At 36.8% G+C, this 26702-nt stretch overlaps 1 protein-coding gene across 4 annotated transcripts in view; it reads right to left on the bottom strand.

Moving 5' to 3' along the window:
* Positions 1–1409: 1409 nt before the first annotated feature.
* PHEX (phosphate regulating endopeptidase homolog X-linked) overlaps positions 1410–26702 on the bottom strand; it is a 174904-nt gene continuing 149611 nt past the window's right edge. For all 4 annotated transcript variants that reach the window (XM_016166119.2, XM_036227119.1, XM_016166120.2 and 1 more), the window contains 6 exons: positions 21756–21823; positions 19430–19560; positions 10078–10143; positions 8951–9055; positions 4605–4681; positions 1410–2057 (listed from right to left, as the gene is read on the bottom strand). In XM_016166119.2, the coding sequence (XP_016021605.1) occupies positions 1955–2057; positions 4605–4681; positions 8951–9055; positions 10078–10143; positions 19430–19560; positions 21756–21823 (550 nt within the window). In that variant the 3' untranslated portion in view covers positions 1410–1954. The remainder of the gene's footprint in view (positions 2058–4604; positions 4682–8950; positions 9056–10077; positions 10144–19429; positions 19561–21755; positions 21824–26702) is intronic.

Raw genomic sequence — 26702 nt, 5'->3', positions numbered from 1 at the left:
GGTTGACTACCAACCAGTTGTCCTAAACCAACAAGTGCTTGAACAATTCACATTTCCAAAGTCATAATTTTATGCTTTTAATAAACAGTTTCTCTGACCTGAAGGGATGTGTTTATTTGGAATTTAAAAAGATAAATCTAGGGGGGGAAATGCTATTCATATAAGCACAATAAATCAGACCTCAGCTGATCTTAAATGTATAAATACAGGAATGAAACAAGGAATACTTTGTATGTCTAAAACGCATCAGAATGATTCTTCCAGAGAAAATGCACATACATTTACAGCACCCCTAACCTAATAATGCTTGCTTTTAAAATTACAAACTAAGGTCATACTAAGCCATGGTTAAGAGGAGGAGAAGGTAGCTGCCCTTCAGAAGTTTATCCATTTGGAGAAGAGGAAGTCAAGGGGAAAATCACTCTCCTCTGACTCAGTATAATTGTTTTCCTCATAATGGTGCCCCTGCATTTTTCTCCCTTCAAAAGTTCCCATGGTTACAAAAGGACATGGCACATACTTATAATATATATATATATGAGACAAATCACACAGGAAAGCAAAATGGCCTCCTATGGTTAGTCTGAATTTGTCATTTTGATTTTGAGATTTTCCTATTGGCCCACTTAACCCAGAACCCCATGTGCAATGAATAATGTGAAGGAGAGGGGTGGCTATTTTAAGAAACCAGAAATGCCAGGTAACGACTTTAAGGCCATTACAATTTTATCCTACACACACACACACACACACACACACACACACGATATGGAGGAGTTTACATGGAAGGATAAAGCTCTGAGGATCAAAAACGTAGTACTGCTCTTTCTTATACTCTTTCCAAGAAGATTTGAAGAGTTATGTTTCTTCATACTATGCAGAGAATTTTAAATTTAATCAATAGATTCTAAAATGCCTACAATCAAGAATTTTTATTTTCAAAAAGGCTTTTTAAAAGAGAGGTAACATTAACTGAGCCAAAACAGAAGGGCCCTTTGCACTAAAAGGAAATGAAAGCTGTATGTTCCTAATGGGGAATTACAAAAGCTTTTCCTCGATGGCTACTGATTTCGGAAATGGGAAAATGAATATATGAGGGTAAAAAGACAAACAGGGATTGGGCTAAAGAAAAGTTTCTGGCGGACAGACATAATCACTGAAGTTTGGGCGGAGATCTTATCTTCTGGTGTCCCTGCTGTCACATCACTAGTTTGACTTCTGGGACTTAAGGATGTATCCTTTTTTATTATCTGATAAACTCAAATCCTTTGCCAAGCAGCCTTTCTCTCGGCTTTGTTCATGCTGACTTGAACAGGGCAATCAGCTACATTAGATACCGGCTGTGAGGCACATTTTCATCCCAACAGATTCCAAAGCTAAAGGCAAGAACTTCATCAAAAGCTGTAAAATTAAGATACAACATATTTCTAATTTAATTACCTTATAGTTAACAAATGCTGTGTAATAACAATACATAAAATCTAGTACTGCATTTTACAGAGCAGTAAGACCTGCCAGGTATCCATACACATGTCCTCATCATTGAAGGTTAATAGTTTAATAGACTGAATTTTTTTCTGGATACATTCTACCCAGGCCCCCTGCAAAGCTATAGTTTAAAATGCTATGTACCACTTAGCTGTGGCTTACACATTAAAATGGACAATTGCAACAATTCAGCAGATAGCATTTTAACAAAAGCAGCCTAGAAATTTATTTTTGTTGGTTTGGTTTTCTAAAGAAACATACTTGGTTCACTTCTCGTATTCCATTTGAAGCCCTATGACTTTGAATAGATACTGTTTCGATCCAAGCAATACCCAAATAATGAAGATGCATTAAAAATAAAAGTCCTCAGGGGAATATAGGCCTAAAGCAGTAGGCGATGTGTGCTCAGTGCAGTCTCTACTGGCGCTGCACAGCTCTCTCAGAATGGCATAAATCAGCGGTCCAGCTACCAGAGTCGGCAGGAGTCTGTGCCTCTATTCATCGTGGAATTGGATGGACAGTTAAAAGCTTTCTGGAATTCTTCAAAGTTGCTAATTGCACCATTGACCCTGAAAAAGAAATGTCAAAGCCCATGCTATTTAATTCTTATATGTCAATAGGGTCTCGATAAAACTGTAGTCGCATATTACTCGAAAGGATGTTGCATTTATTTAGCCTGTTCACAGGGGAGATGACTGAAGCCCAAAATGGTTAAATAAATTTCCAAAAAAATTAACAGAGCTGACACTAGAACCAGCATCTCCTGAATGACTATTAATCTTCCAAACATCTTCAAATTCCTGTAAATGGAGGATTTACAATTCCTATAAATTTTGTATAGGATTGTATATTCCTATAAATTTACAAATTCCTATAAACTGTTGGATTTGCCAATACTTAGCTTTTGTATTTTGTAATTTTACTTTTAATGGAAGGTATAACTGATTTTTTAAAAAGTACACACGTCTTAAATGTAAAGCTCATTGATTTTTTCTCACGTGTACAATACACCCATGTTACCACCACCCAGATAGAGACATGAGATATTTCCAGCCCCTAGAATGCTCTCTGGTGTACCCTATCAGAAGTACCTCCAAGGATAACTAGTCTGATCTCTATTGCCATAGGTTAGTTTTGTCTGTTTTTGAACTTCCTATGAACAGAATCACACACTAGGCATTTTTGTCACTGACTTTATCCACTCAATATTATGCCTATGAGATTCATCCATGTTGTTGCTATCACTATCTTTAGAGAACTCAAACTACAAAAACACTTTCTCTAAATTCTTATGTTGGAAGGCTCATATTTATCTATAATTTGGTTTGTGCAACAATAAAGCAGTGAATGGTGTCTAGTTGTCATTGATGAGTAATGCTTTACTGGAGTTAGCTTCAAAATCTGGTGTTCTTGCAAGTTTCCCGACTGCAGTAAGGACTGCGGACTCCTACTCAGCACTTTGATTGTAACTGCCTTTTGGAAGTGGAATTTTCATTGTGTGACTTCTGCTGCACTCAAAATCTGTAGTCACTGCAGACATCACTAACAAGCCAGCAAAAACTCCTCTCTCATCTAATACTCACTCAACTACATGTTCAAAGAGTTGACTAGAGACTCAGCATTCTTGGTCACTGACTATTTCTGCCCTGATGACTTTGTTACCTATGGGCATTTGAATGAATATAATGGCTTGTATCCAAAAAATCCCCATGACCTCTTGTGTTTTAGCTGGGATGTATGGGTAGGGATGCATATTTCATGGTGCCATTCATCCTGGACAAGATAGAATTTAGCTGATAATTAGTAAGTATACTCTGCAAATTATCAGCTAAAATCCAACATTACAGGCAACTAGTTGGTAAAAGGAAATTAGTTTCTAAAAACTTATCTGTTGAGTAATTAATCTACTGCGTGGTTTTGTCTGCACCATTTGTCAGTCGGATCACATTGTAGTCCATTAGAGACTGTCAGCATTCTTGACAGTTTAGCCCAGTAGGGGAGAATTTCTAACACAGTGATTAGATTTTATGCTATTGGGTAATTTATAGTCAATTTCTGAAGCATTTCAAAGGCAAGGCTTTAGAAATAAGATTTTAAAATATAGGAGACATTTTAGATTACTTTCCTGCAATATGCTAATGGATTCATTTAAACATTATATATAAAGATATTCAGACATAATGTGTTCTAAGCAAAGAATGAATAAACATAAATAAATATAAATATCATAGATTTCTCATGATAATTCTCTGTCTCTCACTATAGAAAATTTAAACTATGCTAGAAACCCAGTACAGGGTAAGTGATATTAACCTTAATTATATTTTTACTTAATATTTTATGCATTCTGACAATTAAATAAGATTACAATTTATAATTCTTTTCCCTTTATATAAGCAATAGTTTCAAAATAAGATTCAAACTAAAAGCCAAAATGTAGAGCTTTTGACTCTAGATATGAATTATCACCATATATCCTCCTTTGTGTTCAGAGCTATTCAGAGAGTACTCATTCATGTCTGTTGGTTAGCTGCATGAAAGAACAAGAGGCATTAAATAAGATATTCTACTACACAAAATAAACCAGAGCTCTAAGTGTTAAGTTGCAGTACCTAAGATCTCGTCCTTGTCTAGGAAAGGAGACTTTTTTGGTCCGTACAAAAAAGTAGGTGGCTAAATAAAGGAATATTCAGGTTTACTGAGTGCCCATGGTGTTCATGGTACCCATGGATTTGCTACCTTTCAAAAAATTGGAAGACAATAAACAGAACTTAATAACAAAGCTGTGATGTGGATTCTAAATTATTTTTGGAGTCTTATACAATCTCATGGATCTCTTGATAGATAGGGCACTAGATTAAAGGTATGTACAAATGCTCACTACAGAAAATTGAGCTAAGAAAATGCTGACTAAACCAGCTTCATGCTTATGAAAGAAAAGACATTTAGTTTCTGTTTGGCCAGATTTTTTTTTGTCTGCAAAATGAAGATATCACTATTCACAACACAGGCTTTTGTTCAGATCACCTATGGTAAAGAACTGGGATGGCTAGGTGGGGGAAGGGAAGTGGGGAGATGCACAGTTAAAAACTAATGTCACCCAAATGCCCATTTACCTAAACTCAGGGGGGCTGTGAGCACCAATTTGGACTTGTTCTCGGGCAGCTTCTTGTCTGTAGGAATTGCACCTTACCTAGAAGAGAAAAGTATCCCAATAATTACATTTCCATTCCAATTATATATTTTTTACTGCCTTAACTGTTCCAGCTATACCAAAGAGTAATTTTAGACTCAATGAATGACAGTTTTAGTAGATCCCATCAAATTGTCATCAGTATTAACTATTATTCTAATCCCCAGAGTAGAAAGTTTTATCATTGTAAATAATTCCACAATTTGAGTAAATTAGGGAGGTTTCCAGACAGATGCTATAAACCAAGAGAACAATATATGTGCCCAAGAACTGACCAATGTATTTATTCAATTAATATAATGCTTGTAATAGCCCTTATTAAATATAACACATAGTATAAATATATATGCCTTACTGTTAAGATGTACAGTTGAAAGTTATTTAATTTCATTAACCAAAGTCATCATAAAAAAGACATATTATATACATATATATACACATATGTATACATATATATGTATGTATGTATATGTATGTATGTGTGTGTGGGTGGGTGGGTGGGTGGGTGGATGGATGGATGGATGGATGGATGGATAGATAGATAACCATACTCATCTGAATTAATGAAATAAATCAACCACCCATTACTGAGGAGAGCCATGAGAAGTTAGTATTTTGTGCCTAGGGCGCCTTACTTGCCTTGCCCCGGTCCAGGCCTGGGATAGGAGGATACTTCTCCATCTCCTTTGAAGTTATACACAGTTATATTACTTGCTTCGACCAGCGAAATGAGAGAAGTGATATTTGTCATTTCCTGGTGGAAGCTTTAGCAAACTGGCAGGAGGTTTAAGAACCTTAAGAATAATTTAAGATGCTACATTAAGGGCCGGTACACATTTCCTCATTTTTCTTTCCTATTCCTGTGGTGACTATGGAAGCACATGTCAGGATAAAGACTCCAAATCCAGGTCCTTGAGAAATAACTAAGAGCAGAGACTCACTGCTGACCAATGTTGGACAACAGAACATGAACAAGAAATGAACTTTCCTTGTGTTGTTTGTTCCTGCACCATAACCTACTTAATCTTGACTTGAAGTATGTCTTGAAATACGATCTATTCTTGAAGTATGAAAAGAACAAGGACACATGAATATGATGGGGGGTGGTTCTAAGTGGAGGAGAAAATAGAAGCAGTTATCTATTTGAGAAAAAAAGAAAGATATCCAGCTGGGCTGGACTATGTGGTGCATAATGGGCAGCAACAGGAGACCAGGGGAGGTGGTACCAGATTTCCGAAGTCCTGAGCAACAGGCTAAAGTGTTGAAACTGTATTCAAACATTGTTTTGAGTAGGAAAATGATAAAAATCATATTTTAAAAAGGTGTATCTGGCAGGGGGATACAGCAATAGAAGGAAATTAGAGACTAGTTAGAAGATTATTTATGAGCCCCAGGAAAGTCCCCAATGAATGTTCACTAAATAAGTAGAATGAAAATGGAGAGAAGGAGAAGTATAAGAATATTTGAGGAAAAAATTGACAGGTCACAGTAACTACAAGGATATACTAAGCAGGAAAGGCGATATGATGCTACTGAGTTTGATAAAGATAAATCATCAGTCAACTGGTTCTGAATTTGACTTTCGAGTTGTTTTTGTAATGTGATTCTTTAATTTCCTCAGAAGCTAGCTAATGTAAAGTTGTTTCTAGTATTCAATTTTACCTCATTTTTTCTTATGTTATTTCTTCTTATATTCTTACATTATTGTATATTATTGTCTTTGCTTCATATATCATTTAAGAGATTTCTGAAAATACATTATGATTGTTACTGTTTTCCTAGTACCTTCTCGGAAAGGAAAATAACTTTACTACCTATAAACAGTCTTCCAATGTACAAAATATTGAAAATCTCCTCATTCTGTCAGTAGGAAAGGTCCAAGATAAATTTCTCATTAGTTATATAAAATAGCTTTCTATTTTTTCCTAAATCTATTTCGTTTAAAATAAATCACATGGTTTGGAATTTTATTTGGAGGCATTTCAAAATTATGACTATAATATTGCTATCAGTTTACTTATCTACAAAGGGATATGGTGGACTAGGACATAACTAAGATGGACCTTAAGTAAGTAAATAGAACTTAAGAACTGATAGGCCTTGTACTTTGTCCTCTAGAGTAGGGGTCAGCAAACTTTTTCTGTAAATGGCCGGATAGTAAATATTTAAGGCTTTGCAGACCATGAGCTGTTTCAACTACTCAGCTCTGCTGTTGTAGCACCAAACCAGCCACAGACAATATGTAAAGGAAAGTGCTGGTTGTTTTCCAATATAACAGTATTTACAAAAATAAACAGCAGGCCGTGTTTGGCTCATGGGTCCTAGTTTGACAAGTCCTACTCTAGAAAGTTCTAACTATGTGTATGTGTGCTTATGTTAGATTATCTAACCCAGTACTGACCCAAAAGAAAGTCTCCTTAATTGAACTGTGTTAGTTTTATACTTTTCAAGTAATTCATCTAAAAATGTCAAGCATCTTCGATATACCCAGCATTTTTTCTGGGTGCAATGAAGATACACAAGAAATGTAAGGATCCAGAAGATTCGCTATGGAGATAAAACTAAAAGTCTACAACATTTTGAGTATAATTAAGAATTCAACTTCATGGTAATAAAGGTAAGTGTAGAGGAATTGGAATTTTTTTTTAAACTGAGAACTGGAGTCCTTGGGGTAAGTTTGTGGAAGGTGTGGAGGAGGTGGAACTCAACATGGATCCTGAAGGATAAATGTGAGACTGAACAATCTGAGGGGGAGGATTAGAAAGGGGGTCACATGACAGAAGAAAAATCAAAATGAAAGCCACAGAGAGAGTAATGGGCATGGCATCATGGGGTGGAAGTAAGGACACCTGTCCAGCTAACAGTGAATCTAGGGGAGCTGTGGGAATTTAGACTAGTGGATAGAGTTGAATAAGACTGAGAAGAACATTTTAAAAAGTGAGCTAGAAGTGGATGGCTTTGATGTGGTAGGTACATGGAAGTCACTGCAAGTCAATAATGAAGTAAATTTGGTATTTCAGTGCCATGTAAGACAGACAGTGGTGGGAAGATGTCAAAGTCCAGAAAACATAGCATAAGGCTGGTGGGATAATCTAGAGTAGAAAAGATCAAGGCCTAGCCTATAGATGATGAGACAGGGTAATAGGGAGACAAAGGCTGAATCTGAAGAGCAGTTAAAAGAATGAAACACCTAGCTTTTGGGACATGTCATTTAAAAAAACTGAGTACAGATAAATCGAATAAGACCTAAGAATCCAGGTTTTCTGATCATGAAGACCCAAAGACTGTGGGTGTGGTAGGAGAAATGGGAAAACTAAAAGGGAAGGTCATTTTGTTGATGACTCAAGTTTTGTTTATGTCAGGTTGACAAATGGTCATTTATTTAGGGTTGTAAGCTTTAAGAAATAAAAAGACCTCAGACAGGTGAGAATCCTTTAACCACGGTCAACCAATGACAACATGGGAATGAATGAGCTTACTGAGGAGCAATGCAAAGACTTAGGAACAAAAGGTTGTACTGATAAAAACTTTTGTCTCATTTTGAGCATACAGATATGCATTTGCCCACTGCGAGGCCATGTATCAGAACCTTCAACAACCCATCCCTGACTTCTTTGAAAATGAGACCTACAAACTTGTAACAAAAAAACAGTACAACCAATAACAAAGAATTGGCACTCGCCTCATTAGCCAGAAACTCAAACTCAGAATTGTTACCTTATTTAGTGCACTTTTGGCTTCTTTCAATTTCTGATTAGAAAGCCCATTAAACTCACAAAAGAGTGACATGGCTCTCTGCCTTTGTTGTTTTCTTCAGTTCTTAGTAGTCTCCACATATTCATTTGAAAATTGGGAACCCAGCCCTCAGGGTCTCCACAGGTTAAGAGTAGTGGTATAAAGTCCAAAAATGAGGCAAAGAAGGAGAAATATAGGAAAGGAACCATGAAAGCCAAAGAATGAGTCACTAGAAATGGTTATAAATAGTATCAAATACATTGAAGTCAGGATATATTTTAAAAATATCGAGCATGTTACCAAAGGATCAGTAACTCACTTGATTAAAGAAATGCCAATAAATGTTGGCTCAGTCAGTTAATTATGCCCCATAGAACATTAAGAAGGTGAAATTTATCCCCGAGATAAGTAGCAAGATAAAATTTCGGCTAAAATAAAAATTATGGCATTCAAATTTTGTTCCAAACCTTTGATCAAGGGAGCTAGCAAAAGTCCCACATTTCCTCTTTGATGCCCCTTCCTTGGTCTACTCACATGAGCATAGCTCAGGAAGAAGAGCTGGTTGTTGGTGAATGTGATACCTGGTAGGAGAGGCTCCTCCACTCCCTGCCTCTTGTCATTTATCCATTTCCTGTAAGCCTGGTGAGAGAAGCAGAACAGATGATCCTCTGCAACGATGGCTTTTCTCTTTTCTCATCCAGTGCAGAGATATTAAATACATCCTCCACCATGTGCAACATGCATCCTGTCAAGTTTTCCTTTAAGAAAACAAACCTGGAAATGCAAGTCAATGGCATATTGCTTAACGGTGAGGCAGGTTCACCTGCAAAGACCCTACACTCAACAGATACCAGAGCCGCTGGGCCAAAGCATTCACATGTTAAATAACTATCCTTCCCACCAAAAAAGATGTTCTTTCTATTCCTACCAGAGAACAAACAAATCTAACATAATGACAAGGCCTACAGAAATAAATTTTAGGGTCAACATATTGCTGATTTTTTATTTTGCTAAGTAAGAGGGAAAACTGTCATCTTCAATCACCATCATTTTACAAAATAAAATATATTTTAAGTAGAATAGAGGAAGGCTATAACCTTGGAATAACAACCTAGTGTTTACAGTAAATGCATTTAGCTTTATGAAAATATTTCCACATCATCCTTATGTTCTTGTTTAATCATGGACCAGTGGATGATGAAAACATTATTATGAACTCTTACCTGGCCGACTATATGAGAACCACCAGCCTCTGGTCATAATATAGAAGTTGGTATTTTAAGAGAAAATTATAAGGAGGAATGTAGAGAGAGCATACTCAAGGAAAACTCATATAAACCTAGCCCCGAGGAGATTTCTGTAGCACGCTTTTGATATTATTGTGAATGTATCTTCTGAAAACTATGCTTTAAATAAATGATTCTTAATAACAAATATTATTCTTTAGGGTAACTTTACACCCCAAAGAGAAGGAATGCCGTTCTATTCATATAATCAAGTATAATAGAGACAATGGGGAAATATAATTCTACTTAGAGAAATTCATAGAATTTACAGAACTCTAACTCCTCCAGAACAAGTCTGCAGTGTAAATGGAGGTGTACCCATACGGTGTTTCAGAGCTTAATTTTTTAAATCACAGCAAATATTGCAATGCGTACCCTAAAAGCTTCCCGCAGACCTCCATTATCGGCAATATTTTCTCCCAGGGTCCTCTTCCCCTTCACCTACCAAAAAGGAAAAGAAAACAGTGTTTCACAGATGCCTAACTATCATTTTCAAGAGACATAAATATGATAGCAAGAAAAAGTGCCATATTTTAAAGAGAAAATTAAATTCGATAAATCAGAAGTAGTCATAATACATTGAGATGGCGAACTAACTCCAGCAAGGTGCTCCTCAATATAATAATTTCCATTTTATTATGCAACACATTTCTTTCTCACCCATCTCTTTACTCTCACTAATTTAGCCAGCTCCAATAAAACGTTAGCAATATTCTGAGTGAGTCTGGTTTAACAGGCAAAAAATAGAAATGTCAGGATACAGATTACTTTCTCTGATTAACTCAAATAATTGCAGTATTCTTCCCAGTGTGCTTGTGTTTCCAAAAATTTAGCAACCACATAGAAACAAGATTTCAAGACCAACATCACCATTTCACCTTCAGCAACTTCCATGAAAAATTAAAAGGAGGGTAGTTCTCACGGGGAACAAAATTCAAATAGAAGTATCACAGAACACAAGGTCGAGGTTTGCAATATGTATGATAACCAGCCAAGCATGATGAAGAAATTCCTCCAAACATTTGAAGAGTGTTCCTTAAACCCTTAAATAGGCTAGGACAAAAAGTAAACCAATATAGACAATCTGCTGCCTGTTTTTGTACAGGCTGCAAGGTACTGGATTTTACATGTTCCAGTGGTTGTGGGGAAAGTCAAAAGAAGCATAATAGTCTGTGGCATGTGAAAATTATATGAAGTGCAAATGTCAGTGTCTACGATTCCAGTTTTATTGGAACACAGCCATGCCGGTTCATGTACATAATGCCTATGGCTATTCTAGCACTACAGCGGCAGGATTCAGTTACAACAGAGACCTAAATGGCACACAAAGCCTAAATTACTTACTATCTGGCCCTTTACAGAAAAAGTTTGCCAATCCCTGCACAGGAGGCAAAACAATGCTCCCTACCAAAAGATGTCTATGCCTTAATCCCTGGAATCTATAAAAATGTTACCTTATGTGGCAAAAGGGACTTGAAAAAATGATTAGGTTATTAATTTTGAGATGGAGACATTAGCCTGCATTATCCAAGTGGGTCCAATGTACTTACAAAGGTCTTTTTCAAAAGAGGAAAAGGGAAGTCAGGAACGTGAGTGTCTAGGACTGATGCAGTGTGAGAAGACTTGACCAGTCATTGCTGGCTATAAAGAAGGAAGGGGCCATGAGCCAAGAAATCTGGGCAGCCTTGAAAAGCCAGGAAAGGCAAGGAATCAGATTCTCCCCTAGAGCAGCTAGAAAGGAAAGCAGTCCAGGTGACAACTTGATTTTAGCCCACTGAGACCTGAGTTAGACATATAGAACTATGCAATAAATTTGTGTTGTTACAAGTAACTAAGTTTGTTACAGCATCAGAAAACAATATACCCACTCTAAACTTTCAAGCCACAGATCCTATTAACTTTGTACTTTCAAGCTAGCTCAATCACCCAGGTATCAAGCAATACCAATGAATAAAAACAAATCTTCAAATGATACTAATCTGGGTAATCACCCAGGACCTTCCCAGTTTCAGTTCCCAAAAGTTACCACTCTTGCTTTATATACATTCTTTCTTTGCCACAATCCTACAAGGTAAGTGCTATTACCACCATCCTTGCTTAACAAATGAGGACTCGAAAGCCCGGAGTGGGTACTGGATGTCACTGGTGACTCACCAGATCCTCTTTTCCACCAGGACCGTGCATCCATTCTTACAACTGCTACCAGCTTAGGAAGATTAAGCTTGGCGTAGGGGAGTTGTCTCACCTGGAGATTCCTGGGAGGTGATACCCCACCTCTCAGTAGCTGACTGATGTGCAGTTAGAACAGCCTTACCCCAGGCTGGACAATTCCTGTAGCACAGTTCATGCTCCAAAAATCTCTTCGGGATCAGGCTGAAGCTAAAGTTCTGAAACCAATATGCTTTCCTCATCCCCTTATAGATTTCTCCTGAAACGACTTCTGCAATAAGTCACCTACCTAAGAAATGCCTTCCTGGGCTCTGCTTCTAGTGAACCAGACCTAAGACTGAGTGATTAAGTGAACTGCCCACAGGGATTTCACAGAGATTCAAACCCAAATGGTCTGTCTTCAGAGCCTTTGCTCCATAACAAGCTAGCTGGTCAAGCCTTGACTCCTCTTGACTCCGGTGCTTCTGTTTATACCCACTTATGCTTGAACTTAACCTCCTTCCTTGTTCCTCTAAGCTTTACCTAAATTAGAGGTTTTTTGAGTAGCCTCATCCCTCTGGCTCCTCCCACTCTGGATCACCTCAGTAGGCCATATTGCCCTAGGTTTGCCTCTTAGGACTCAACAGCTGCTAACAGCCTGCTTCTGTGGGGCTCCACTGGCACTCTCCCCAATTCATTGCAAAGAAAGATTCAGGCACAGAGGACTGGCCTCTGCAAATAAAGCATGGCCATTTATATCTACAAAGGAAGCTACCTCCTCTCCTCTGGGAATGAGACTGAAACTGTTTTTCTGATGGTTGAGTGAATTTATGCTGAGACAGGAATGAACTTTCAATCGTCCTTGTGACAAAGGTACACATTTGTCAGAATTCCGTTTCGATAACTGACACTTTGGCCAAAATAGATGTTGCAGAATAGCCCTCCCCAATGAATTGCCAGGTATAAAATGAACTTAAGAGAACCAGAGCATGATATGGAGGTGAGGGGAAGAGATTTTGGAGCCATACCAGTCTAAGGTCTAATCTAGACTCTACCATGGCTTTTAATCTCTTTGAGTCTTAGTTTCCTCATATGCTAGTAATATGTACACCCCTCAGGACCAGCATGAGGATTAAATTTGTCTCAGTTAAGTGAAAAATCTAACTCCTACATCTATATAATCACAAGGAAATATGTGCTTCCTTCCTCCAAGAAAACTGTTCTACTATTTTTGTCCTTTCAGCCCCAAAGTCTTTGGCTTTGTTTTTCCCTGGGATGGCATACCTATGAATATGTCGCAAAGTAATGGGAATATTAGCTACACCTTTTATTGAGTGCTTATTGCATGTCAAGCAGGGTACTAGTGCTTTACATTATTTCAGTCATTTAATTCTTACAGCAAACTAATGCATTCAGGAATAGTATCCCATTTCATAGACTCTGAGACTTGGGAATGTTAAGTAACTTGCCCAAGTTAAAAGAAAAAACTTGTCAATTGGTTGAACACAGATTTATACCCATGCCACTCTAGAATCCCTCCCCTATGTTCTTCTTGAAGCAATATATATTATAGATGATTTTCACAATGTGATCATCCCTGAATTATATTCAATTCAGATATGAATAAGTGAATAAAGATATTCACTTTGGGACGTCTCATAACACAGTTATAGATATAAAAAAAATGAGCAGAGAAATGGCTTTCAAGGACACTGATGAAGGAACTAGGGAATTATTCAAGGACATAGAATCTGGTTTCTCTGCCTGGATTAGGACTGGTCTCCCTTGTGCTGAATAAGGTTTAAGAACCAAGAAAACCAAGTCAGTGTTTATAAACTATATTCCCATTAAAAGTGCATGATTTTTACCTAAATTCTTCTGGAATGGTGAAAGAAACCCCAAGTATAATAGACTTGAGGCACAGCAAGGATTTGTGTGCTTTCTTAGTCCCAGTAAGATGTCAGGGTGACATACATGCCTGGTTAACAGGCCGAGTGACCCTGGGGAAACCATATGAAGATATACTGATCTACTCCAGTTCTATGTAGTCCTTCTCTTAGATGCTGTGCCCTTACCTAGATGAATTAGGAGCATACAGTGTATGCATATGTGTTTTAGAGGAAGGTCTTCTTACAGATACATAACCTACCAACAAGTCTTCATTACTGGTCTCTTGTCAATACAATGACAGAAATCTGTGTCTTATGAAGGGAGAGAACAGGAATAGAATGGAAAACTACAAGAAAAACTAATAGTGGGGAAAGAGAATGAAAACTTAATCAAACTAGCAAAATAAAGGAAAAAGTAAGAACAATGTACTATAAACTATATAAAGAAAACTATAAAATCATATGAGAAAACCTAAAATAAGAATCAAACACATGGAAAATCATACCATATTCTTAAACAAGAAGACTATCATAAAAATGTCAATTCTACACATTTAACATATATTTAACATGATTTAACTTAGAATTCCAATGGAATTTTCTTTGCAGGGGGTGTCGGGGGGGTAAGAATGGGTAAAATGATCTTGGAGCATAAACTGAAGTATATTTGCCTGAGAATGGCCCAGAACATAAAAGAAGAACAGTGAGGAAAAGTTTGTATTGACAGATACCAGAACAATGCATACAGCCACAGTAATAAGACACCAGTATAGAAATGAACAAACAGATCAACTGAATAGAATTGAGAATCCAGAAATTTATCTCAGTGAAATTCTAATATTTGACTGAGATTCTAATAACTGACCAATGTTCCATTCAGTGAGGGAAAAAATGTTTTTTAATAAATGATGCAGGATCAACTGGCTGTCCTTTTGGAAGAAAATAAAAGTGAATTCTCGTATTAAACTCTATGGAAAAATAAGTTTCACATGTACGAAGATTTAAATGTAAAATAAAACAATAAAAACCTTCCCAGAAAAGCTAGGAGACTACACCTATGATACAGAATAAAAATGCGGAAACTATTTTAAGAGAGATGGTAACTTTGATGAGATAGAAATGTTTGATTTTTGTATGTCAAAAGATATCATATACAAAGTCCAATGGATGAGAAACATATTTGGGAAAACATTATAATGTAAATGACAGAAAAATTTTAACATCTATAACATTTTTAAAAGTTTCATAAATTGACAAGAATATAACTTAATAAACGAATGCTTTTTCATGTATCACTGGTGGAAATATGAAATATTATAACATGCTGGCGACAGTAGAAACTATCCTATATGGAAAAAAGAATATATGCATAATAAGAATATTATTGCAGCAGCATTTATATTGTGGAAGAATCGCTGGGGACAAAGTATAACCCTACAACAAGATGTTAGTTGAATATGTTATAGTACATCCACACTGTGGACTCTTAGACATCCACTGAAAACAATGAACCCCAATAAAGGTGTGTGTGCACCTGTGTCTGTGTCTATATGAACATGGGAAAAAGTGTATCAGTGTTATTAAGATGGATTACAGGTAGGGACAGCAAGAGTGACGATAAGGAAAGGGGAAGGAGGTAGCGGTGAAGACAAAAAAGAAAGGAACAAAATTTCGCACAAACAGCGTGTATAAAATTTCATCTGTGTCTTTATGGAAATTCATATATGTGTATATAAGAGAAAAATAAGCATTTCAAAACTACATTTCTTTTGTTTAAACATCTATAACTAAGAACTCTTCACCATACAGAGTCATCAGTTCAAATAATAAGGTTTTATTTCCATGAATTAACCCTAAGCAGTAGTTTGGAAGGGAGTATTTTTAAATGAAATGGAGTATATACTTATAAAAATATTATTGTTCATCTTTACTACAGGGTTTTCTATATTAATCTGAACCTAGGAAAACAAGCTCATATTTAGGCCTATGATTCTCGAACGTTGGCTTGTATCAGAAACACTGACAGGCTTATGAAAAAACAAACTGCCAGACTACCAGAACCCTCTACTCTGATATTCCAGGTCAGTGGGTTTGGAGAAAGACTCAAGAATTTGAACTTCTTACAACCTAACTTTACACCTTAAGGAAATACACAAAGAAGAAATTGAAGTGCAAAGTTAGTAAAAGGGAGGAAACAACAAAGATTTGAGCAGAAATAAATGAAATAGAGATGAAAAAGACAATAGAAAAGGTCAATGAAATTAAGAGCTGGTTCTATGAAAAGATAAAATTGACAAACCTTTAGTCAGACTCTTCGAGAAAAAAGAGAGAGGACTCAAATAAAATCTGAAATGAAAAAGATGTTACAACTGATACTGCAGAGATAAAAATGTTCATAAGAAACTAGTATGAATTATAGGCCAAGAAATTGGACAACCTAGAAAAAACTGGTAAATTCCTAGAAGGATACAACCTACTGAGACTGAATCATGATGAAACAGAAAATATGAACACACCAATTGATTACTAGGATTGGACCAGTGATCAAAAATCTCTCAACAAATAAAATTCCAGAACTAGATTCACTGGTGAATTCTACATAATATTCAAAAAATAATTAACTACCAATCTTTCTCCAATTTCTAGAAAAAATAGAAAAGGGAGAACTCTTCCAAATACATTTTATGAGGCCAGCATTACTCTGATAGCAAAACCAGACAAGGATGCCACAAGAAAAGAAAATTACAGGTCAACATCCCTGATGAACATAGGTGCAAAAATCCTCAACAAAATATCAGCAAATTGAATTCAACAATACATTAAAAGGTTCATACACCATGATCAAGTAGGATTTATTCCAAGAATACAAGGATGGTTCCACATCCACAAATCAGTCACTGTGATACACCACATTAACAAAATGAATGATAAAAATCATATCGTTATCTCAAAAGACGCAAAGAAAACATCTGACAAAATTCAACATCGATTTATGATAAAAACTCTCAACAAGGAGAGTATAGCAGGAATATACTTCAACATAATAAGGACATATATGACAAATCTAATACTATACTCAATGGTGACGAGCTGAAAGCTTTTCCTCTAAAACTGAGAACAAGACAAAAATGTCCACCCTCATCGCTTATGTTCAACATAGTATTGGAAGTCCAAGCCAGAACAATTAGACAAGAAAAAGAAATAAAAGACATCCAAATTGCAAAGGAAGAAGCAAAACTGATACTTTTGCAGATGACATAATATTATATACAGAAACCGTAAAGACTATATCAAAGAACTATTAGACCTAGTAAACAAATTCAGTAAAGTTGCAGGATATAAAATACTCAAAAACCTGTCATGTTTCTTTACTCTAATAATAAACTATCAGAAAGAGAAATTAATAAAACAATCTCATTTATAATTACATCAAAAAGAATAAAATACCCAGAAATAAAATTAAACAAAGAGGTAAAAGGCCTATAAACTGAAAATTCAAGATATTAATGAAAGAAGTTGAAGAAGACACATAAAACTGCTAAGTATTCCATGCTCATGGATCAGAAGAATTAATACTATTAAAATATTCATACTACCAAAGCACCATACAAATTAAATGCAATCCCTATCAAAATTACAGTGGTATTTTCCACAGAAATAGGATAATTATAAAATTTGTATGGAACCACAACAGACCCCAAATAGCCAAAACAATCTTGAGAAAGAAGAACAAAGCTGGAGGTATCATGCTCCCTTATTTCAAACTCTATTCCAAAGCTATAGTAATTAAAATAGTATGGTATTAGTATAAAAACAGACACCTAATCAGTGGAACAGAATAGAGAGCCCAGTAATAAACCCAGGTGTACATGGTCAGTTAATAAATGACAAAGGAGCCAAGAATATACAATAGGGAAAGTACGATCTCTTCAAATGGTTGGGAAAATTGGACAGCCACATGCAAAAGATAAAACTGGACCACTATGTTACACCATGAACAATAATGAACTCAAAATGGATTAAAGACTTGAAAAGAAGAATCGAAACTATAAAACCCCTACATAAAAACAGGCAGTAAGCCCCTTGACATAGGTCTTGGAAATAATGTTTTGAATCTAACACACACACACACAAAACAGCAAAAGCAAAAATACACAAGTGAGACTACAGCAAACTAAAAGGCTTCTGCATGGCAAAGGAAACCATCAACAAAATTAAAAGAAAACCTATTGAATGAGAATAAATAATTGTAAATCATATATATGATAAGGGGCTAATATCTAAAATATATAAAACATTCATACAACTCAATAGCAAAAGGGAAAAAAAGATCTAATTTAAAAAATGGGCAGAGGGAGGATCTGAATAGACATTTTTCCAGAAAAGACATATAGTCAGCAGGTACATGAAAAGATGCTCAACATCATTAATCATCAGAGAAATCAAAATCAAAATCATAATGAGATTATCACCTCATATACCTGTGAGAATGGCTATCATCAAAAGGACAAGAATTAAGAAGTGTTGGCAAGGATATAGAGAAGAGGGAACCCCTGTGCACTGTTGGTGGAAATGTAAATTGGTTCAACTACTATAGTATGGAGGTACTGCAAAAAATTAAAAATAGAACTATATGATCCAGCAATTCTACTTCTGAGAACTTATTAAGAAAATTAAAATACTATTTAGAAAAGATATATGCACCACCATGTTCACTGCAGCATTATTTACAATAGCGAAGATATGGAAACAACTTAAGTGTCCATTGGTGGATGAATAATAAACCAGATGTCGTCTATATATACAATGGAATAAAAAAGAATGAAATCTTGCAATTTGTGACAACATGGATGGACCTTGAGGGCATTATGCTACCTGAAATAAGTCAGACAGAGAAAGATAAATACCAAATGATCACTTGTATTGTGAAATCTAAAAAAAATTTTCATACGGAGAACAGATTGGTGGTTGCTAGAGGTGGAGGGGGGAGAGAGGAAAATGAGTGAACTGGTTTTTGTTTTGTTTTGTTTTGTTTTTAGTTGAAATATATTGAATTTAAAAACCTTTTATGGGCAAAAATAAATAAGGCCACTGATTCTCTTAGCAGCAGTTCCCATGACACTATTGCTACGCTGCCAATTGAATGAACGGTTTAGCTGAGCTCTTGACTAGGGTGGGAGCACACCTTTGATATTTTTCATGGGAATATTTAAGCAATAAATGGTGAAAACCTACATAATTTTATCTAGTCATTATAGGAGGATGATAGAGTTTTTATAAGGCTGCTTGTTCTACATTTCAGCATCAAAAAAAAAAAAAGCTAGATGCCCTGTTCAGGAATTGAAGGTAGAATCTGTCCCTTGACACCCGGTGGCTATCAAATGAGGATAAATAAATCTATGCATCTTTCAGTTTATACCTAAAATCCCTTGGACAACTATAGGCTTGGACTTCACAACTACTTTCCTAAAAACACAGCAAGATATCTTGACACAATCTTCCTCCCCAAAAGTGAGTGAACTGCAAAAAAAAAAAAAAAAGAATTTGCGTTCCTAGTAAGTTCCCAGAGGAGAGTGATGCTGTTGGCCTGGGAACCATGCTTTGAGAATCAATGGTCTAAAGCAAGCTAATGTCCAAATGAGAAAAAAAAATGACCCACAAGATGCCCCCCTTGCCACAGTTATACTCACATTTAAGCCAGCTTTCCTCCAATAATAGTTACTATACTGGTTAACCATGCATTTCGTTTTTTCTTTGAATTTTTCTTCTGAGTCAACAGACCACCAAGGATCCAGGTTTCCATCTTTATCATATTTTCTACCTAGCAAACAGAAAAGTTAAAAGGTATTTGTATTATTTATAGAAAATAATTCCTCCATCGCCCCTGTCCCGCACTTGGACAAGCCTTGAAAACGCAGTCCCAGCAGCAGGGACCACCCCTGGGCACAGCTCCTGCCTTCTCTGCAGTGTCACAGGTTAACTGTACAAAGATGAAAAACGAGAAAGAGCTTTGAGGAAATTCTATTCTTCTAAGAAACAAAGAACATTTTAAAAATAAGATTCATCGACTTATGGCACACACCATTCTTAACCAATCTTAAATTCTTTGTTTTCACCTGATCTGACCCAAGGTGTTCTCTGGATTGTGAAATGAAATGGCTTCATTTGGAAAGCCCATGGAATGGAGTAGGAACACCACTACCAGTGAAATTCTAAACAATCCATAGGAACAGCTCCAGTGAGTCACGTCTTGCAAGCATAGCCCCTGACTCAGCCCTACAGGAATGTGTTTCCTCCAAGTTGCCAGGAGCTGAGAGACACATAAAACCTCTGTTATGAATCATTCCACAGCCATCAGTGTGGATGGAAGGCCCATCTGTCCTGCTTTGACAAGGAAGGTTGCTCTAAAAAGAGAACTTGGAACAAGAATGAAAATCTCCAAAACATAATGGAAAAAAAAAGATTAGTTATACATTTTTTTCTATAGGCTCACTCTTCATTTTCTCTACACCTGTCCAAAAAAAAAAAGTTTAGGTGTATCTGGACTATCTTCTATACTCACTCAAGATTACTAGTGATTTAAATTTAATTATGCAAAGAACTCTTCATTGGGCTTACAAGAATGTTCCCTAAGCAAAAGTGTTAACTGAACAATCCAAAGCTCTTCAATAAGGATGGATGCCACTATCACCCCCCTGGGAGAGCATGGAGTCACTGTCTTCCATCCATTAACCAACCAATCATTAAATAGTTACTGGGCATATTCTTATATATGCAACGTACTGTTCTAAGTATTGGTTACAGAGTGGAATTGCCAACATTAGATTCTGTCCTTTAAGAGACAATCTGGAAGTCCTCCAGAAGATTCTGAGGGAGAAATGTACTTAAATTTCCCAGGAAGAAAGGCCCAGAACCAAGAGACCACTACTGACTTTGGTTTCTTAGCTCAGACTGCCCTGTCAGATAAACCAAACAGGCAAAAACCAAAAGAGTAGCGCTGGGGATTCAGATGACTACAGGCAGTCACACTTCAGCAGAAAGGGGAGACCAGGCGAACAAAAAAGCTAGGTGATTCAGGAAGGGCTGGTAGGAGTACAGGAAGAATTGTTCAGAAAGAGAAGAACCAAGAGGGTCTCTGGCCCTGGGGTATGTATCCAGGAAAGGATGTTGGAGGTACCACAGCCATGGAAGAAAGAGGTTCCTCTATGAAATGTTGCCTTGGGCCAGCCAGGCTCTTGAGTCTGCATGTAAAATCACTGTGTGGATAAATATGTGATCATAATCTGCTGCTAATTCATACATTTTGGAGATTTCACATGGATTTCCAATCACGCTCCAAAGATAAAGGAGAAAGAAGTGTTGATTAAAAATGATGGTAACTCTCAAAATGTGATCATTTCTTTAGTTTATGCCATGTTCTGCTCTTTCCTTTTGCTTCAATGTCACCAAGTTACATAGCATATTCTATATTATGCATTATCAGGAAAGCAAAGCTTTTTAAAAAAGTTCTATGACAGCATAGAGAAAAACAGAGATTAGGCATTGCATAATCCTTGAAATAGTATAAAGGAACCAGTCAGCCAAGCTCCAGAATCCTAACTCACTGAGTCCTAATTTGGCAACATATATAATCATCTTCGGAGCACAGCTCACACTTCCAGGGAGAGCATCTCAAGATGGTGAATTTAAAAAAATGACAAAAGGAAGGAGATATAAAGCAATTCCTATAATTATTGTGGCAGCTATAGCAGTCCTAATCTAAATGCAAAGCTAAATTCATTGAAATTACAAGGTCATTTTTTCATCATTCTACCCCATCACCAATGGAAACAATTATTCATTTTTTGCAAGCTACCACTGCAAGACGTGGCAAAAATTTTCAATCAGCAATCATACTGTTTTGGACAATCTTTAATCTATGATGATGCCACTATGCAAAAATAATAGCAACAATTAACATCTATACAGTCGACAGTGTCATAAAAGCAGCAGCTTATACAGTGAACCAGTACTTACCATTATTATCAAATCCATGTGTAAATTCATGTCCAACAATTACTCCTATAGCACCATAACTCAGAGATCTAAAGCATAAATACATAATTTGGAGAAAATTATAAACATGAATCTGAGAGCATAATCCTTTGATTTTTCTCTCAATGAAAAGCCAAAATAATGTTTTCTAGTAACGATGGTAATAGCAATCTAATAATCACACCCCAAAAATTGTAAAAAACAAAAACAAAAACACACTAAACATACAAAAAAATATCAGTTCAAACACTGTCATTATGACCATGTATAGGCCTTAGTATTCCTACCCAGTGAAATTAAGGATGTGAAAGAGATGGTTTCTAAAGTCCCCTCCAGCCCTAAGGTTTCTGTGATTCTATATCTACTCTAGCTGTAGTTTATATTTATAAACACCCAAAGCAACAGCAGAGTTTGAAAAGATCCTGTCAGTAAACATACCATTTACTTTTTTATCTGAGAATCTGCTGAAAAATCACTGTAGACTTAGAAGTTAAATTGTTTTCCAAATGTAGTCATAAAAAGGAATAGAGCAGAGATTAAAAGGGATCACTCTGCCTCCAAAGGTAGTCACGCTCCTCTGCTTCTGTGACAGACAAGCTCACGGCTGAATAGCAAAGACTGTGAAGCCTTAACCAGATTTGGAAAAGGCATTTTATGATTTCTTTTCATCTCTGAAGAAGCAGGTGGTAGATTACCTACAAGGGTGACAACCAACAATTCCACATGCCCTGCGTGCATGTACCCAGCAAGAGGCAACCTACTCCTTTTCCCTCAAGTCTGGTTGGGCCTGGGGACTTGCTGTGACCAACAGAATGCAATGGAAGAGGACTGATGTGACTTCTAAGCCTAGGCCTTGTAGCTTCCATTTTTTGCCCCCCTTGAAGTCAGCTGCAATGTAAAGGAGTTGGACTAATCAGCTAGAGAGAGAGAAGGCAAGTGAAGCAAGCAAGGGACACCAAAAATTGAGAGACACCAATTGAGAGACTTCTAAAGGCAAAGAGAGGCCCAGCCAGAACACAGCTGTTCGAGTCAGTCTAATTGGGACTCCAGACCTATGAACGATGTCATCTTAGATCCTCTAGCCCAGGTCAAACTCCCCCAGCCAACATGTGGTGCAGAGATAAGCTGTCTCAGCTGAGTCCTACCCAAATCCCAGAATCACGTGGTTGTTTGCTGGTGCTGTTACACAGCAGTAGGTAACTGAAGCAGAGTGTACTAATGATATATGAAGAAATCCATAAGGGGGCTTTCATACTGTATGTCTGGAATTTTCTCTCTCAACTATAAGTTCCATGAAGATCAAACCCTTATCTACTTGATCAAAGCTAAATTCACTGTACCTAGTACATGGTAGGAAAGTAACAACAATTAAACTAATTGATTAATTAACTTCACCATTTCATGCAAGTGACTGATCTATATGTAACCTATTTGTCATTTAATGTGTGGATAAGGATTATAGACAACGTAAAATCCTTGTTAATGAGGATACTTTCTGAAATTTGCAATTATGCTAAAAATATTTTCACAGTTGTTTCCTGACACACAACATCAAAGTAACCCAGCAAATAGATAGGACCCATAAGTAAAAGGAACAAGAATTTTTGAAGCAACATGTTATTACAGGACATAATGATCCTTAACATGCTAATTGTTTGTCTCAACTATACCCAAGGAAGTGCTATAAGATTTAATTTTTCCCCTTGGTGGCAATTCTTTCCTTTGTTATTTCTTTCCTGCAAGGTAATTTGCATTTGAAAAAATGCTTCCTACTGTTTTTCCACCATTGCAAACCTTCATTAAAGAAGTGAAATTATGCATTTCAATCATAGAGCTATCATAGCAGTGTGAGACAAACTTGTAATTTTACGTAGTGCTAATTTTTGCAGCAGTAGCTATCACTGTGCAGCCTGTAACATTTCATTTCTCCAGACCTCTCAGCCCTGAGACTCGGACTCGGTCCTCTACAAGCCTTGGTTGCTGCTGTTGACTGGATGAATTAAGGGATGAACAATGGAAGTTTATAGGTACTATTCCGCAATAAATGTCCCTAAAGAGGGACTGCTCCAGTGAGCTTCCTATTTGCAGAGGGTAATAGAGAATTCAGAAAAAGATTGAATCATTGTAAGTTCCAATTCTCAGTTACATAATTGTAATCCTTTGGATGAGAGACAAAGAAAAAGTAAAAGTAATTTTATATGACTAAGCCTTACAATGATAATGCTTTATCATACTAAATTTGCATCTTCCATTTTATCAATGGATACTATTTAAATTAGCATGTCATAAAAATAAACTCGTATGCTTTTTAAATAATGACTGGCTGGCCAGAAAGAAGACGACTCCTGCAAAGAAAATTTAGCCTTCCAAAAATAAAGTGGGGAAGACAACAATTTTTCCGCCTACTCAGTTTCTTTTGTCCTCACTACCCAATGAATTTAACATATGTGCATGGTTTACTGTCAACATGGAATCAATCATACTGCTGTCTAGAGCAACCATGACCTCATGTGGTCATCAGGTAAGGGCTACTCTATGCCTGGAATGGAGATTCATAAAAATCTCAGCATTGGATGCAGCTTTAAGGTCATATAGTTCTATTTCATAGCAGAGCCATGGTCCTCCGCTACAAAAACCCATTCAAATGGTCCTAAGACTTCTCCTTGGGCATTTCCAAAAACCAGGAGCTCACCCCCTTATTAGGTGGCCCATTCTCTCTTCATGTGCTTCTAAATAAAACAGCTCTCTCTAATGTTGATTTGGAATCTCTTTCCTGTGTCTTCTATCCTTTGGTCTAACATAGTGTATAGCTGAATACCCTCTGACCACCTGAATATAGTAAGTCATTCTGCCACCTTAACTTTCCTTCAAAAAATGTAAAGTTAGGTTCTTCCTCAAGTGTTCTCTTCTCATGTTTTTTCGACTTTTTCTTCAATGATGAATTCTAGGCCAGCATTTTCCAAAACATAGGAAAAAGAGGAGTTTAAGAACCTCTGAGTTAAACACATTTAAATAGGTTTCTTTCTTACAGAACTTCTTGGGAATTTTTATGCTGCTAAGTATCACAATTCTCTAAAACAAAGGGAAGGTGAGGATGACTTACCACTATTACTACTTCATGGAATACACATTTTGGGATATGTTGTCTTGGGCCATTTACAATCCTGATTCTCTCCTCTGGCAACAATTCGGCTTACTGATGTCCCCATAATTGGACCCAAAAACTCAGGAAAGAGCTAAGCTGACCAGTGTGAGCTGGAAAGATATCCACTAGGCAGTTCTAGAGGCTATAAAACCAGAACAGATGGATAAATGGGAATCCATCTCACCAGACTGTGACTTCCATGTCCCCAGCATCTCCATATTTCTAAGGCCAAGTACCCAAACGATACTTAATAACTATTCATTGAGTAGGTATCTTCTTAGAGAGTAGGTGGCTTCAGTGCAGACATAGAACTCTTCAGGAAAATAATACAAATCTTTTTCCCACTCAAATCTCAAATATGGTTCAGCATAAGGGTGAACTAATAGACCCTAATATTATTTCCTAAGTTTCTATGATTTTGACTTTTATATCAGAAAATCAACTCAAGGACCCAACATACAAACTCACTGAATCAATAACTTCAAAACGTAACTAGACTATGTCCAAGTCTCCACATCTATAAGCACAATAACAGAAGCTCAGTTAAATTGCTAATGATAAGTGGAATCAAATAATTTTAGGACTTTTTAGTTCAAAAGGAACTTAGAGAATATTTAGCCAAAATCTCTAATTTTATGTAAATATATATAAATTTCTAATCTTAACAATAGGGAAAACTGATTGTAAATATCTGAACACTAAAGAAAACTATGCAGCTGTGGCTCGGGATGATATTAATGGATTTGGTCAATACAAACCATTTTCATTTATGCTAACGGTGGTGCTTCCCTACAGTAGACATTATTGATGCCTGCTCTTTTCACCTTGGCACTTACCATTTTTGAGTGCACCAATCCAACAGCTTCCAATTGTCAGCACCTAAAACTACAGATGCTCCTCCACTTACGATGGGGTTACATCCTGATAAAACCATTGTAAGTTGAAAATATAAGTCGGCAATGGATTATTAAATCCATGTAAGAGTTTCGAGGATGTTTAAGGTAGGCTAGGCTAAGCTATGATATTCAGTAGGTTAGGTACTGATCACATAGCTGACTGGGTGCTGCTGATCGCTGCTGTAGGCCAAGTATCACGAGAGTGTATCGTACTGCATATTGTTAGCCCGGGAAAAAACAAAAATGTTTTCTATTGAATGCATATCACTTTCACACCATTGTAAAGTCAAAAAATCATAAGTTGAGCCATCATAAGTCAGGAACTGTCTACAGTTGCTTGAGGACTTTCTCCAGCTACCAGAGCCCTATGACCAAGGATGGGCAATGCCAGGGAGATAACACACCTGGGGGAAGCCCTCAATCAGTGATGGAAGATGAGTCGGAGGATAACTACACCAGTTCCCTTGCCCTAGGCAGGGTCCTGCTAAAGCATATTCTGCAACCTCACAGCAGGACCGAGCCCCAGCTGCCCATCGTGATAACTGGCTTTGTAATAGGTATGTGGTAGGCAGACTAATGTGCCCTAAAAAATGTCCATGTGCTAATCCTCAGAACCTATGAATATGTTATTACATGGCAAAGGGGAATTAAGGTTGCTAATCAGCTGAGTTTAAAATAGGGAGACTACCCTGGATCATCTGGGTATACTCAATGTCATCACAAGGGTCCTTAAAGGTGGAGGAGAAGACAAAAGAAGAGAGTCAGATGATTTGACTATGAATGAATGACTAGAGAAATGCAACTTTGCAAGACTGAAAGATGGAAAAAGAGGACCATGAGCCAAGGAATGTCAGCTAGAAAGGCAAGGAAAAAAATTCTTCCCTAGGG

This window comes from Rousettus aegyptiacus, unplaced genomic scaffold (genome assembly GCF_014176215.1).
Source record: "Rousettus aegyptiacus isolate mRouAeg1 unplaced genomic scaffold, mRouAeg1.p scaffold_m13_p_9, whole genome shotgun sequence".
In the NCBI taxonomy this organism is placed as follows: Eukaryota; Metazoa; Chordata; class Mammalia; order Chiroptera; family Pteropodidae; genus Rousettus; species Rousettus aegyptiacus.
Note: the sequence above shows the minus strand (reverse complement) of the source record. Positions and strands in the feature narration are given on the sequence as shown.